Source organism: Falco cherrug, chromosome 9, assembly GCF_023634085.1.
Source record: "Falco cherrug isolate bFalChe1 chromosome 9, bFalChe1.pri, whole genome shotgun sequence".
In the NCBI taxonomy this organism is placed as follows: Eukaryota; Metazoa; Chordata; class Aves; order Falconiformes; family Falconidae; genus Falco; species Falco cherrug.
Window position 1 is genome coordinate 16,241,223 of NC_073705.1, and position 14,805 is coordinate 16,256,027.

Here is a 14,805-nt window from a genome sequence, read left to right on the forward strand (position 1 = left end):
TCCCGGTCCCCGGCAGAGCAGAGCCCGGGGAAGGGCTGGCGAGGGGAACCCCCGTGCTGGACCCCCGGCCCGCCGCGGTGGCGCAGTGACAGCAGGACACTGCCAGCCCTGCGCCGTGCGGCTGCCCTGCCCCCCCCGCCCGGGGGGACCGGGGTCACCGGGGTCCCCAAAGCGGTGGCGCCGGCACGGCCCCGCCCCCAGCCCATCGGCCCCGCCCTCCAGCGCGGGGCACGCCGGGAGCTGTAGTGCGGGCGGCTGCCATGGCCCCCGGAGCCGCGCTGGCCCCGGCCCCGGCCCTGGCGCTGCTGCTGGCGGCCGCCGCCCGCCTCGCCGCCGCCTCGGGCCTGTGGGCGCTGCGCTGCGGCTTCTCGGCGGACTGCGAGTGCGGCTTCGGGCCCGACTTGCGCGGTCAGCGGCGGCGGCGGGCCGGGGGGGGCGGCGGGCCGGGGGGCCGGGGGCGACGGGCCCGGGGGCGGCCCTGGGAAGGGGGGGTGGGCGGTAGGTGCGGGGGGCGGGCAGCGGGGCCGCAGCCCCCTGCCCGCCTTCTCCAAGCGCCGGCTTGGCTTTGCTGCAGGGCTGGAGTGTGACCTGGCCACGAACGTGGTGGGGCAGCCGCTGGTGAGGCAGCAGGTGGTGCCGGCGGTGCGGGAGTTCCTGCAGAACCCGCATCCAGCGAAACCGCTGGTGATGTCCTTCCACGGCTCGACGGGAACAGGCAAGACCTACGTGAGCTCCATGCTCGTCCGCTACCTCTTCCAGGGGGGGCTGCAGAGTCCCTACGTGCACCAGTTCTCGCCAATAGTGCACTTCCCCCACGCCGAGCGGCTGGAGCAGTACAAGGTAAGGGGCGCCTCACCTGCACTGCTTCACTGGGGTGGGGGTTTGGTCCCTTCCATCTCGATGGGACGTACACATCTCAACATCTCAGTACACATGCATTCAGGCTGCTCCCTGAAGTGCCGTAGGAATAAAAGCTCTTTGTTTTACCCTCAGACAGACGCGGCTGAACGAGTGGCTCCACGTGCTGGCTGAAAGATCCACTAGTAACTGTGATATACTCCTGCACTCAGTTATCACTTTCGTCTTCCCCACAGCAGTCCTTGCTCTCATTCCTTAAATATTTACACAGCCCTTTGAACACGCAAACAAAAGTGCTTTGCTTAGATGAAAGGCACTAAAATTTCCCATCGCTTTCCAAACAGCTTGATGGCTGTGAAAAATCTGTATATTACTAGACTGTAATCCCCTCCTCACAGAGCAAGGGGCTCCCGAACAGCAGCTCTAGACTCTTAACCATGCCACTCTGTCTTCTTAAAGCTGAGAAAGGGAAGAAATGAAATGCAAAGGTTAGCTGCCAAACCCTCAGCAGAGCCGGGAATCAGTGCACTGGACATTTGCTTTCTGCGTGTTTGGGGAGGGTATTTGTTGTGTCATTAGAAGAAATACTTCTGGGAAGGTATAAGAGTTAATATTTGCCCCCAGACAACATGAGTGGGTTTGTGTGGGTTGGCATCCGCGGTGAAGTAACTTCAGCCATAGTAAAGAACCAGAGCTCTCCTGGCTCGGCACAAGCATGTGATCTCGCACCCAGGACGGGGGCTGGCAAAAAGCACTCAGTAGCTGGGATCCGTGTAGATACACAGTGAAAGAGAAGAACATGGGGAACTCCAGGAGTGTGAATCCTGTTTCAGTTCGCCGCCTCCTTCTTTAAATCTGCAATAAAAGATCTACAGTGGGCTAATAAAGCCAGCAACAGCCACTGTGCAAGACCCAGAAGAAAGGAGGCCCCCCAGTGCTGGCTGTTCCTGCTCTGAGCGGGCAGTGCTGTGTGGGGACAAGCTGCTTTCAGCACCTTCAAGGCTGAGCTGAGGCCTCTGCCTTTGCTCTGTGGCAGCTCAAACCTCCCTCGCCCCTCTTGGTATCTCGCTGCTTTACGGCTTGGTGGGTATTTTTCCTAGGAAAACCTGAAGCACTGGATCCAAGGGAACTTGACAAACTGTGGACGGTCAGCCTTTCTCTTTGAAGAGATGGACAAGATGCACCCGGGCCTGATCGATGTGATCATACCATTCCTAGGACCTTCATGGGTTGTGTACGGGACCAACTACCGCAAAGCAATCTTCATCTTCATAAGGTAAGAGAGAGGCCCCTCTGTGGCATCATGGGGCCTTCCAGCACACTGCTTCTCATTTGAGTGGAGGTCATACAAGAGCACGCACTTGTTCTGCTTTTCCTTTGCTCAGCCTCTACAAACACCAAGAGATGCTATTTCATTGTGAATAGACAGACCTGTTAAATCTGAAAAAGTTCTCCCACCCCTTATTTGGGGTTATTTGGCTGCCTTTACAGGCATCATTTTAGGCCAGGCAGCTAGAGGTCCTGGCTTGCACTCGTGTGGGCTGGAGGGTGATAGGTGCCACGTCTGTCCTGCAACACCATTTTCCCAGATAGGTGCCAAATAAACATCTCATTCTTCTGCAGCAACGCAGGAGGGGAGCTGATCAACAAAATGACGCTGGATCTCTGGCACGCCCACAAGGACCGGGAAGAGATCAGCCTGCAGGACCTGGTACCGGCCATCTCCAAAGCTGTGTTTGAAAACCCTCAGAGTGAGTCCATGGAGCAGAGCCCGTCCTGCAGGGTCACAGCCCGGCAGAGGGAGCCAGGCCCGTTCCAGGCAGCCACCGACGCTGCCTGCCACCTCCCAGGCATCCAGAATGGGACAGGGGGTTTTGAGGGAAGGGAACTATGATCCCCTCAAGGTTTCCTGGCAAGGCGAAGAAATAGTCCAGCCTTCCCAGCCAGAAGACCTGTTGCCACATTTAGGAAAGTTCTTTGGAGATAAGGTGTATTCACAGCTGGGGGATGGCAAACAGCACAGCATGCTAACTGGAAAGGCACAGAGACATGCTGATCCCCGCTGCCTGTCTGGTTCTCCTTGCTTTGCCCTTGTCACAGGGAGCAGAGCTTAAATTCTGATTAGTCAAGCTAAATCCCCCCATTCCTAGAGAACAAATCTACCGGGAGCGAAGGGGGAGTGACAACTGATGGGTTCAGCTATCTCCTTATACAAAACTGGAACAAATCTGTCTTCAGCGAAGTATTTTGGCTTTGCACAAAGAAGCTCTTTGAATTCCAGGGACTGCAGAGATTCTCTGAAGGTAAAACCTGTCTCTTCCTTTGCTTTTGCAGGTGGATTCTGGAAATCTGGGATCATTAATGACAGTCTCATTGATTTTGTTGTGCCCTTCCTTCCACTGAAGCACCACCATGTAAAGCAGTGTGTCATCAGTGAACTTGTCCAGCAAGGCCTTGAAGTACGTCCAGGCATTGTCCAGGCAGTGGCTGACAGCATCCCCTACTTCCCAGAAGAGGAGAAAATATTCTCATCAACAGGCTGCAAAACAGTCACCTCTTGGATCAGTTTTTTCTTCTAGTCGCTGGCGAGGCCCTTGCTCAGATCCATAGGGGATGTACATGGAGCTGTAAAGCAGCAGAGCCCAGGGCTGGCAGGATGAGCACTGGGAGCTTTGTGTTCCCTCTCAGCAGCACCAGTGCTCTCCTGCTGAACTCGTCTCTCCAGCCCTGAGGAGGTGGCTGTGGGACCAAGTGCAAGTGATGTGATTTGAAGCACTTTACTGATTGACCCTTGGCCAGGTGAGGGTGGATATGGCCAGCCCAGCGCACCACCCGAACCATGACGACAGCTCTCCCCTCTCCAGGCAGCTGTCCAACTATGTGATATCCAACACATTAAGATTCTGAGCCCACAGAAGAATATTTCTTTCCTACAGCATTTTAACAGGTTTTTTTTAAGTCTTTTTAAGCGTGACTGTGCCCCAGCTCCTTGGTGCTGGCTTGTGAACACCTTCAACATTGCAGCAAAGTTATTTTCAAGGAAGTTTTAGGGCCAATTTCTTTCCAGCTTCCTTTCACTGCAAATAGGTGCTGGTAGGGACCAGCTTCACCATCAACAAGTGTAGGGGGGTGGGAGATGGCAATGGCTGATCTGCCAAAAACCCTTACCACCCCGGTCCATCTTTCCCCTAAGGTCCAAAAGATTTCCCTGGAGCAAACCAGGGAAACAACAACAAAAGACTTCTCACTTTGTTTACCAGCTACAAATCATTTCAGTCCTACCTCCAGGGGAGCCCATGGTGCCACTAACAGTTTTGAAAATTGCTTTTACTCAGTGACGATTTCTACAGCAGGCTGAGAACTTGGTGCTATGAGCTGTTGAGCCTCTTCTGCATCCTTCTGCTGGCCAGACCTTGCAGGCTTTGGCTGGACCAGTGTCTGTTGAGCTTCTGGGGAGTGTCATTTATGACAGGGGACCTGGGGACATTTTAGAGAAGATTAGTGCTCTACACCACCAGGCATAGGGTGCACAGCAACACTGGCCTTTGACCAGGTTTTAATCTCCTCTCTGCAGTCAGTTATGAGAGAACAGGTCAGAGGAACCTGAACTCTTAAGAACAAACTGCCTGAGGGATGGGTGCAGGGATTCTTCCCAGAGCTCCCAGTGCTCTGCTCAGGCCCTGTGCTGAAGTGAGCTTCCAGCACTTGGGACCGTTCCAGCACTGGGGCCAAAGCTTTGTGGACAGCAGTTTTAGATACCACTCAGATGCTGCCCAGGAGCTGGCCCACGGTTAGACCCAAAAATTCTGCCTCTTCCAAAAATGTTATGCATTTCTAATTGTGAAATAAATCTTTTATTAAATAAATGGTTGGGGAACCATCTTTACTTTGATTCCTGACTGCAGTTAGTATGGAAGGACTTGGAAGATTTGCAGTTGCATGCAGCTGCCTGATGCAATGGGACTTTGGGGATTTAGCATCATGGAGCCGATGTTCTCCAATGAGGTAACTGGAAACAAGACAGCGGCCTTTACCCAGGAAGGAGGCAAAACAGCAGTAGCTGGACCCAGCATCCTCTGCAGAGGAGCCAGCGTGGGTCCAGGAAGGCCACTGGGTCTCTCTGCCCTAGCAGCACTTTTCCCCCACTGCAGAGCACATCCCTGGGTCTCAAGGCCACGTGTCAGGGTGAGTGCAAGCACAGCAGGTGAGAGATGCATCACTTCCTTCCCAGGGACAGTCGCTCTGTGAACCTGCTTGGTGGCCCCACGCACATGGAGCTGAGAGCAGAGGCAAGGTGCCAGGTGGGTGCCATGGCAGACAAGCTGCTTCTGCAGCAGCTATTGCTGCCGCTCTGCATGTTGGCTGGGTGCGAGATGCAAGCCTGCAGACCCTGCCACGGCACCCCAGGATTGCTCACCCAAGTCGCTGTCCCTCATGTGCAGCGCTGCGCCCTCAGACACCTGTTCCTTCCAATGGTCCTCTAGTGCCATCGGCAGCCTGGGGACAAGTGCCAGTGCAAAGGCAATGCTACAGGCCTGCACCAACCCCCCAAAGCGATCCTTTATCTAGGAGGGCTGAGTGACATACCTGCTTGGAACAGGGTTCCAAGGCCAAGCACAGACATTCAGCAACCCACTGTCACCTTTTAGGAACAGAAAGGGCTAAAACCCAGTTTTGCCAGCATGAGCACTTCAGCAGTGAGCTCCAAAACATGCCACTGTGCTCCAGAGCAAATAAAACCCTCTCACTGAGTATCTGAGTAACCCCCACTCTTTGGGGCACGCAGCACTAGTGGGCTAACACCCAAGACAAACTACCCCCAGCACATACCTATTGCTGCTATCACAGCAGGCAACATCAGCTGAAATGGCGAGTTCTGGGTGGGCTCTGAAGCATTTTCTCCAAGGTGAAGGGCAAGGTGTCCTGTATCGCTCCTTGGGGCAGCACTGACAGTCTTTCTTGCAAAGCGGCAGCATACATGGGAAAGGATGTGCAGTGGTGACAAGGTGAGACCTGGATCTCCTCCATGGAAAAAACTGTTCCCCACAGTGAGCTCTGAGCACTGAGGCACAGAGTTTCCACCACCACAGCCAAATACCCACCTTGTGCTGCCAGCAAAGGCCCCGTCAGCCCCACCAGGACCTGTGCCAGCGGGGAGCCTGGGTTTCACCTCAAACCAAACCCAGATTAATCAAGCCATGCAGCTGCCCTGAGCGGTGCCATGCTGGGCGATGGCTGTGTGAAGATGTTCCCCTTACCACAGCCACACACAGGAGAGGGCTCCAGCCCTCAATTAGGGTCAAAGCAACAGGGAAATGAAAATAAGGAGGAAAGAGACCTGCCCAGTGGCTCTGGCACAAGGCTGTTTAAAGAGCCAGGCTATAACCCTCACTGCTTGGCTTGGACCCACATTCTGGCAGGACCCCTGACCCCAGTCCCTCATCCTTGATCAGCTGCTGGCCCCTGATGAAGAAATAAAACTCCAGGCTTGCCTCAAACTGCATGAGGGGTAGGCGCAGAGAGTGCAGTAGAGGCGACAAGCTGAGAACATCACCCATGGCCTGAGGAGGGCATCGGGGAGCAGCGCAGTACCTCGCTGTCCCTGGGGTCGAGCCACAGGCTTAGGGTGGGCATCCTCCCCAGGCACAGGCAGGCCCTGGCCCGGCACAGGTAGTACAGTGGTTTGTGGGGGCAGCCACGGAGAACTGAGCTTCTTCCTGCTGGTACTGCCTGCGAGGGGCCAGGAGCAAGCATGCTGGGCAGCCTGGGTCACCACCAGCCCTGGGGCAGCCTGCACCTTGCCACCAAATCCTGCTGTCCCTACTCACGCAGTGCTGCTGCAACCCATCTCTGCTCAGCACAGTCCCACGGGCTCAGCTCCAGCGCCTGCTGGTAATCTGCTAGTGCATAGGCCAGCTCCTGCAGGCGAAGGAACCCCTCTGCGCTGAGGCAGCGTCAGTGTCTCAGTTAAATGAGAGCGACTGGGGGCTGGCTGCCACCTCCGGGCTTTGTCTGGAGCTCTCCATGCCAGTAGGAAACATGCACCGCGCGTGTCCAGCCCACCCCTGCCACAAAGATTTCAGCATCATTAGCCAAAAGCTCTGAGCTCTGCCGGGCAGGAGATACAGCCCAGTCTGGAAGAGAGCAGCCATTCCCAACCTCACAGGGAGGGAGCCAAACCACCAGTGGTAAATCCCAGCCCCTGGTGCCCTCCCCACTGCTGAAATACTCCAGGCAGGCACGACTGTGAACTGGGGTCAGGACCATGGGAGAACTCAGGGGCCCTATTGCCCATTTCAGTCGCTACTCCCCAAAGCACAGGGCCTTCCCCAGCACACACTCAATGCCTGAGTGCAGACACTGCTGTGTGACACCTCAGCCCTCACCCTGGGAACCCACTGTGATTCCCAGCCCAGCTGCTTGCCTCCTCTGTTGACACAGAGCCCCTTCTCCCTCCTCTCATCCTGCAGAACCTTGCCAAGGAGCAGCACAGCCTCATCAGATCAGCCCAGGCTGTAGCAGTGCACAGCACAGTTGTTGTAGGCAAGTGCCAGCTGCCACCAAGCCTCCAGGGCTGCTGGGCCCCCTGGAGCACCCAGCTCCCTTGCCCTGGCTAAGTCCTTGCAGGCTGCACTGAAGTTCTTGAGCCATTGGAGGAGAGTCCCCCGGGACACATGGACAGACACAGGAGAGCTCACAGGCCAATGGAGCCACCCAGCCACGGTGACCCTCTCACTACCTGAAGGTGAAGAATTTGGTGGCCAAGGGGTCACTCTCGACGGCAAAGCTTATCTTCTTGAGCAGGGTCCCACACGGGGCCTTGGCCTCCTGGACTTGTCTCAGCAGCCTCCACCTCAGGACCTGGGTGGCTCCATGCTGTGGCTCCAGCTCCAGAGCCTGTCAGATGTCCTGGTGACACAGGGCCAGATGCCTGGAGAAGCCAGGTAGCCTCAGAGCGTGGCCACTTCCCAGCACATCCCCAGTGCCAGGAGGGGCAGCAGGACCCCTCAGGGACGAAGCACACACAGATCAAGGTTCCTTGCATCCTCCTCCATGTCTCTGCTGAGCATCTGAGGGCACTCCGGGAACTTATTGAGAGCTGCAAGACACATAATGCTGTAAGAGGAGACGGGCAAGGCTGGAGGCAGCCCATGGCAGGGCCAGCCCAGCTGGACAGCCTAGCACTGCCCTGGCTTTATCTCCTGTGGCAAAACACCCTGTGGTGAGGCTGCAGCTCGGCTGCCTGTGTGAAGGCCTTCAGGGCCTTGCAGTAGAGCTCCTGGTCAAGCAGACATTGGTCCTGCAGGGAAGCCCTGTCTGCCTGGCCACAAGCTGGGTCTGCAGACAGGGGGAAGGGAGCAGTGGCTGACCTGCAGGTCAAGTACGAGCGCCAGATGAGCCAGGCTGGGCTGCTCCTGTGCAGGCACCAGTGTGAGCACCTTCCAGAAGTTCAGCAATGAAGTCACAGAGCTGGAGGAACACCTCTGCCCACTGCTCATACAGCTCTGCCTGCACCACCAAGATCCCTCAGCCCACCCTGGCCCAGCCCAGCCCTGGTCAAACTAACCCAGATCAGCCTGGCAAGAGACCAACAGCATCCTACAGCCATATGCCAGCACGAGAGCCAGACTTAAAGATGCTGCCTCCCTTCTCCGGCTCCCAGCCTGGTGTACCCCAGCCCTCTGGGGACCCTTCACCCTCTGTGAATCCAGGCTGATAGCTTTCAAAGAGCAGATGACGGCATCCTCCCACCAGCCATGGGAGAGGTCCAGCACCTTCTGCCAGCTGTGGAAAAGAGCTGCGAGTGAAGCCCGGTGCCATGCTACTGGACTGGGGGACTGTCACACAGCCCTGGAATGAAGCTCTGCTCTGCTGGCAGGGCCAGGAGCCACCCAGGGCTGGAGGGCAGCTGGGGGAAGGTGAGGGATCATGTATCCCCAAACCCAGCCATGCCTAAAGGCTAAGGATAGCGTTGAGCAGTAACATAACATAAAGCACGGGCCCGAAGACACTCTGCAGGGACCCCTCTCTCGGCCCTCCGCAGCGGTTCCCCCGGCACCGCCCGGCCAAGCGGCCGCCATCCCGTTCCGGCCTGAGGGGCCGCCCCCAGGCCGCGGCCCACAGTGCCCCCACAGGGGGCCCCCACAGCTCGCCCAGCTGCATGTCCCGCTCCCCGCCGCAGCCGCCCCTCCGCGCTGGCGCTGGGGGCTGGGCCGGCCGAGCCGCGGGCCTTTACCGCAGCGGCGGGTACGGCCCCGGCGAGGGCGGAGCGCGTTCAGCCCCACGCCACCGCCCCGGACCCGCCCGCTCGCAAGCAAGATGGCGGCGGGGGCGAGGCGAGGCGGCGCCGGGCCATTGGCGGCGCGCGGCCGTGACGTCCCGGGGGAAGGGAGCACGCGGCGCGATGCTGGCGGCGGAGCTGGCGGGGCGCGCGCGGCTGCTCGTCAGCCCGGGGGGGCCGCGCGTCATGGTGGGGCGGGGCCGGGGCCTCCGGGCGCAGAGGGGCGGGGGGAGGGGAGGGGATTGCGGGGCAGGGGGCGGGCGGGGGGATATGGGGCCTGAGGGGACCAGGCTGTGAGGGGGGCGGCGGGGAGAGCGGGGCCGGGGGGGACCGGGGCTGTGAGGGGGGCACCGGGGAGAGCAGGGCTGGGCCGGGGGGGGGGTCGGGGCGGCGAGGGGGGCACCGGGGAGATCGGGGCTGGGGGGGACCGCGGGTGTGGGGGGGGCACCGGGGAGAGCGGGGCTGGGGGGGAACCGGGGATGTGGGGGGGGCAGCGGGGAAATTGGGGCGAGTGGGGGCCAGGGTGGCGAGGGGGGCACTGGGGAGATTGGGGCTGGGGGGGTGTCGGGGCGGTGAGGGGGGCACCGGGGAGATTGGGGCTGGGGGGGACCAGCGGTGTGGGGGGGGGCAGCGGGGAGATTGGGGCTGGGGGAGCCCAGCCAGCTGGGGGGAGCAGGGGGGATAGGATCCGAGGGAATGGAGGCTGAGGGGTCGAGTCAGTGAGGAGTGGGCCTGGGGGGTGCTGGGGGCACGGGTTAGGCCCGTGGAGGGGCTGGGGGCCTCATGGCAGCCCAGCAGAGCCCTGTTGACACCCGGCGGGCAGGTGGCCGGCCTGGGCAACTACGGGCTGTGGGGGACGCGGCACAGCACGGGCATGGCGGTGCTGGACCGGCTGGCCCGGCAGCTGGCGGTGGCCGAGGGCTGGCGGGTGGACAGGCGGTGCTGCTCCGACATCGCCCTGGCTGCAGCCCACGGCCTGGAGCTGGTGCTGCTCAAGCCACGGAGGCTCATGAACCTCAACGGGCTCAGTGTCGCCAGTGCTGGTGAGCAGCTCGGTCACCCCCAAAACCTGCCGTTCCACCAGGCCTGTGGCAGCCCTGCTTTCCCCCTGCAGCCCCGCTCCGCAGGGTCAGGGCCTGGTGAGTCTGCCTCCCCCTGCTTTCTTGGGTTGTATTTCTGTTTCCAAAGCTGAGATCTACAGCCTCCGCCCAGAAGACATTTACCTGGTTCATGATGACCTGGACAAGGCCCTGGGCAAGGTGGCCATCAAACTGGGAGGCAGTGCGAGGTACGGGGCGGCCCCAGCTCTGGTTGCACAAGCTGTTTTGAGGCTTTGTCATGCCCTTACAGGCACATGGGCCATTCCTGGCCCCATCCCACCATCCTGCTGGTGTTTTCAGCACCAGCACCAGCCCTGGGCTTGATCCCAGTTGCAGAGGCAACAGCTGGCTGTTTGGGCAGTCTCCCAGTTCCTGCACTGGCAGGAAGGGCAGGGAGCCTCCTGGAAGCGGCTGCGAGCTGGATCCAGCCCATCGGCTGCACCGCATGGGCTTTTTATAGCACTCTGCCTGCCCCAGTGCCAGCTCCTGTCAGCCTTGAGACATTTAACCTAGGAAATCTTCCACTGCGGGATGGGGCAGGGATGGTACTGGGCCATAGTGCTCAGTCACACATGCACCAGCAGCAGCAAGAGCTGAGTGCACAGAACGTGCTATCCCAGCCCTGCTTCCCTCGTCCCTCCACAGCTGCTTGCAGCCCCAGGGGCTAGATGTTCCTGCAGAGCCAGGGCACAGGGCCTGCAGTCCCTGGCTGGGACCACATTCCCAAGTCCCTGCAGTGAGAGACCCCGAGCCTATACCGTATGTGTAAGGGGGTGTCTCTTACAGACTAATGGTGGATTTTCTCCTTCTTTCCCAAGGGGACACAACGGGGTCCGATCCTGCATCAGTGCTTTGCACTCCAATGTGAGTGGGCCTCAGTGGAAGGGGATCAATCCTGCCCCTACCTCAATGCATGGCTTGTCAGCCCCCTGCTCCCATTCTTCTTACTCTCCTCGGACAAGCCCCTGCTCCCTTTCTTCTTCCCCCTTTTCTCCTTCCCCTCCTTCCCTCTGCTTCCCTGAGGGCTGATGTTGGTTTGGCCGCCATGGAGGACATGGAAACAATTAGCTCAAGCGTCTCTGCCAGGCCTGGCAGGAGCCTGGGATCTCAGCACAGCCCAGCAAAACTGTTTTCCAAAATCATGTTTCTTGGAGCAAGCACTCAAAACCACCTGGAAAACACGAGGGGCTGGCTCTCTCACCGCCCAGCCCCACTCACAGCACTGTCCCCTTGCCTCAGCTCTTATCTCAGCCCAGCCCTTGAGGTAAAGCTGCTCCAGCTCTCCTTCTTCTGCCTCCCCAGGAGATGACCCGGCTTAGGGTTGGCATTGGGCGGCCAGAAGGTGAAGTGACAGTGTCCAGCTATGTCCTGGCTCCATTCAGCGCTGAGGAGCAGGAGAGGCTGAAGCAGGTCCTGGCCCAGGCAGCCACCTGCCTGCTGGAGCACATCCAGCAGAGGAGAGCGCTTGCAGGGGAACGGGGGGACAGGGGCTGACGCGAACCCCTGGGGACCCACATGGCCAATGGACAGGGTGCTGCGGACTCTCCGGGATGACCATGGCATGGAGCACAGCTGGTCCTGCTGGGCAGCCTGGCTGGGTGCTGGGGCAGCCCCCATCTGTCCCCACACAGAAGCGAGCAGCTCCTGTCCCGCTCAAGCCCCTGCGGTGGCTTCATATGGCAGTTTGGCACTGAAATGAAATAAACCGTCACACTTGGCTCTGCCCTGCTTCTGCCCCTGTCACCCACACCGCTGGCTGAACTCAGGCAGTCCCTGGTTCTGTGGCTCACATCCATGTTCCATCCCTGTTCCACCAGCCCAGGCTGGAGGGAAGCTTCCAGCGGGAAGTGGGGAGTGATGGGAGTGACTTCCACAGGGTCCAAAACCACTTTGGCTTTGTCAACTGCGGCAAGCACAAGTCACCTCAACTCATAGCTCTGCAGCACACAAGGGCTGCTCCCACTGAGCTGCAGCAAGTTTCAGGGCTGGCCTCACCGGTTTTGAGTTGCGTGGGTTTTAAGCCAGAACCCTGGAGCTTCCAACAGCTGGAGGAGTTCTGGCTCCTCCTCACAGACCTGTTACGGGTCTCACAGTGGAGAAGGCAGCCCAAGAAGCGGTGTCTCCCACCACCACTGCCGCAGCTTCCCAAAGCACTGGGCTCTGTCGGCATGTCCTGCCCGGCTGCGTGCCCTGCACCGAGTGCCCCAGCACTGGCAGTTCCTCACCTATGTCCCAGCAGGCGCAGGCACAAGCACCGGGGCCCTGGCTCAGTCACACGTACTGCAGTGCTGCGGCTGCCTCCTTCCTCTGCTCCATCCCCAGCTCCTCCCATAGCACTGAGGCTACCTGCAACCAGGGAACAGGCAGGGAAGCAAAGTGTCCCCAGCTTGCCATCACCTCTTCACCCTGCTGTGCCACCTGTGCCTGTACTGGCTGGTGGTTGTAGTTGCAGACCATGCATTTGGCCATCTCCTTCTCCGTGTTCTCTAGTAGATCCACTCAGATCTTCAGGTCCTGCGTGATCTCCTGGAGCTGGTTGTTCTCCTTCAGGTCCCTGCTATAGCTGTTCAACCTGCAGCTCTCCTGGATCATTTGGTGGCCTTGGACATCCCACTGTGGGTCTCAGCTACCGAGGCTTCCACCCACTACTCCATCACCTTCATTAAGCTGTGGGGAGAAGAGGGGTGCAGCCCCTCAAACCCTGGGTGAAGGCAGCCACCCACCGCCCGGGCTAACCCCAGCACCTGCTCCACGGCCACAGGGGCTGGGCCACTGCCAGGCAGGGGTGCAGAGAGGTGGCAGCTCAGGGGGACCTGGCAGGGAGCTCACACCACCCCAGCTCACCCAGCCCAGGGATACTTGCAGAGTTTTTAAGGAAATTGCTCCTCCACCCCAGAAAACTCTCGGTTTCAACCAAATGTTGCTCTGCCGAGGAGCTGAGGTTTACACCAAACAAGCCTGGGCTCTTGGAAAGCAAACACCCTCCTCCAGAGCTGGCCGCAAAGGTGACAGATACCGGAGCCCAGCAGGACTGGGCTGCACATCTCCACGCTGAGGCTGGTGTTGGGTTTTCAGTCCCAAGGCCAAACCTAGCACCAATGACGGAAATCGTTCCCATCAGCATTCCCCGGGGGGGGGAGCTGAGCTCCGTGGAAATGCCACCCACCTTCTCACGCCTGGATCCCAAGGGAGAGCTTCAGTCTCACACTCCCAGCCCACCCTCCTCCCTCCCTTTCCCCATTACAGTTTGCATTCCCAAAGCAATCCTGGGCAGGGGGAACCGCCAGACCCTCACCGCTGCACCTCTGAGGCAACCCCAGCAAGGTATGCCCTGGGGACATTACGTGGGGCGATGCCACCCGGCAGAGCCAGCACCCGTCACGTCAGCTCAAACAGTCTGATTTAATCCTCACTGGGCTTCAGCCCAGACGTGGCACAGGCCAGGGACAAGCCCAGTTGGTGGCAGGAGGCCACGTGTGCCACCACAGGAGCCAGCCCCTGGCCTGAAAATCACTCCCTAAAGTCCAAGCCGGTGGGAGACGGCAGAGTTGGCATCGCTCAGGTTGGTCCTGGAGACATGTCCTCAGCAGAGGCAGAGCACAGCGCTCCCCTAGTCCCTCCACCTGGCAGGGAACAGGCTCTCCAGGAGCCCTGGGATGAATCCTGCCTTGGGTGGATTTGGCACATGCAAATTCGAAGAACCCTGGGGGATCTGTCCAGGGCAGCTGTGTCTCTCAAGCAGGAGCAGACAGGATCAGGCCACTGGCCCGCGGTGCTCCCAGCGGGGTCACAGTCCCTCATCCCTAGGAGGCAAGGATGCAAATGTTAGCTGTCCAGGCAGCAGCAGCCCCGACGACGACGTGTTCACGCCTGCAGCAGAGGCGGCGGGAGGGTTGTTTTCCAGCCTCCCCAGCCTGGCCGCAGGAGAGGCTCTGCTGCCAGCATAAGCAACCTCAGACAGGGAAAGTCTGACCCGGTGTTAACCCGTTAACCATGGCAGCGCTGCCTTGCATGCCTGCAGCCGCCACAGGGACACAGCCCAGGGAGCAAGCAGCAGCACCGGGGTGAAGCTTTCCCCCGTGAAATGCCCTCAGCTAACTCCAAACCTGGGTGACTTTTTCAGGAGGTGAAGGAGCATTGTCCCTTCCTCATTTGAGGGGCTGGGGAGTGGCAGGATCCGGTCCCTGGGTCCCCTCCAGCCCACTGCAGCCCCACATCCCTTTCCCCGCCTGGAAGAGAGGTCCTCATCTCTGTTTCCCAGTGCTTTGAGTCTGATGGGGAGAGCTGCTGACACATGGCAAAAAGGAACTAGGCACCCAGGACACATCCAAACACTGCGCTCGCAGGGAGATGCTTCCCAGCCACTCTGTCCCCTGTCCCCAGCACCACGTGCTCAGGTCCCACAGCCTCGCTCACCGTCACAGCTCGTCACGGGCGGTGGAGCGGAGGTGGCCAGCGCTGCCCCGTGAGTCCCTCAGGGTCTTCTGTGAGCCAGTCCAGTCGGTCTTCTTGCCATCGTCATCCCAGATGGTGGAGGTCTCGGTGTCACTCAGCCAGTTGCTGTCC

At 59.5% G+C, this 14,805-nt stretch overlaps 3 protein-coding genes and 1 long non-coding RNA gene across 4 annotated transcripts in view; 2 read left to right on the forward strand and 2 right to left on the reverse strand.

The window, feature by feature from the left end:
• Positions 1–254: 254 nt before the first annotated feature.
• Positions 255–4,744, forward strand: TOR2A (torsin family 2 member A). Its single transcript, XM_055721052.1, has 5 exons — positions 255–408; positions 575–840; positions 1,959–2,134; positions 2,482–2,609; positions 3,193–4,744. Exons 1-5 carry the CDS (start codon positions 261–263, stop codon positions 3,435–3,437), a joined length of 963 nt encoding a protein of 320 aa, XP_055577027.1. The 5' UTR covers positions 255–260; the 3' UTR covers positions 3,438–4,744.
• Positions 4,745–4,890: 146 nt separating this feature from the next.
• LOC114016639 (uncharacterized) lies at positions 4,891–7,867 on the reverse strand. Its single transcript, XR_003561206.2, has 3 exons — positions 5,689–7,867; positions 5,446–5,500; positions 4,891–5,355 (listed from the first exon to the last, which is right to left on the reverse strand). It is a non-coding gene; the product is annotated as an uncharacterized LOC114016639 (long non-coding RNA).
• A 1,333-nt stretch (positions 7,868–9,200) lies between these two features.
• PTRH1 (peptidyl-tRNA hydrolase 1 homolog) lies at positions 9,201–11,956 on the forward strand. The gene is made up of 5 exons (XM_055721080.1): positions 9,201–9,328; positions 9,963–10,182; positions 10,328–10,427; positions 11,058–11,103; positions 11,542–11,956. Exons 1-5 carry the CDS (start codon positions 9,263–9,265, stop codon positions 11,731–11,733), a joined length of 624 nt encoding a protein of 207 aa, XP_055577055.1. The 5' UTR covers positions 9,201–9,262; the 3' UTR covers positions 11,734–11,956.
• Positions 11,957–13,617: 1,661 nt separating this feature from the next.
• Positions 13,618–14,805, reverse strand: part of CERCAM (cerebral endothelial cell adhesion molecule) — a 6,506-nt gene continuing 5,318 nt past the window's right edge. Inside the window, exons 12-13 of the mRNA XM_055721015.1 lie at positions 14,656–14,805; positions 13,618–14,042 (exon numbers count right to left, since the gene is read on the reverse strand). The exon at positions 14,656–14,805 is cut by the window's right edge and continues 87 nt beyond it. Coding sequence (XP_055576990.1) covers positions 14,658–14,805 — 148 coding nt within the window. The 3' untranslated portion in view covers positions 13,618–14,042; positions 14,656–14,657. The remainder of the gene's footprint in view (positions 14,043–14,655) is intronic.

Bases quoted from the DNA above. Each gene is read 5' to 3' on its own strand.
- TOR2A (XM_055721052.1), top strand. From the start codon at position 261: ATGGCCCCCGGAGCCGCGCTGGCCCCGGCCCCGGCCCTGGCGCTGCTG. The intron at 409-574 runs GTCAGCGGCGGC...GCTTTGCTGCAG, and splicing joins CTTCGGGCCCGACTTGCGCG to GGCTGGAGTGTGACCTGGCC. The intron at 2,610-3,192 runs GTGAGTCCATGG...TTGCTTTTGCAG, and splicing joins TGTGTTTGAAAACCCTCAGA to GTGGATTCTGGAAATCTGGG.
- PTRH1 (XM_055721080.1), top strand. From the start codon at position 9,263: ATGCTGGCGGCGGAGCTGGCGGGGCGCGCGCGGCTGCTCGTCAGCCCG. The intron at 10,183-10,327 runs GTGAGCAGCTCG...CTGTTTCCAAAG, and splicing joins GCTCAGTGTCGCCAGTGCTG to CTGAGATCTACAGCCTCCGC. The intron at 11,104-11,541 runs GTGAGTGGGCCT...CTGCCTCCCCAG, and splicing joins TCAGTGCTTTGCACTCCAAT to GAGATGACCCGGCTTAGGGT.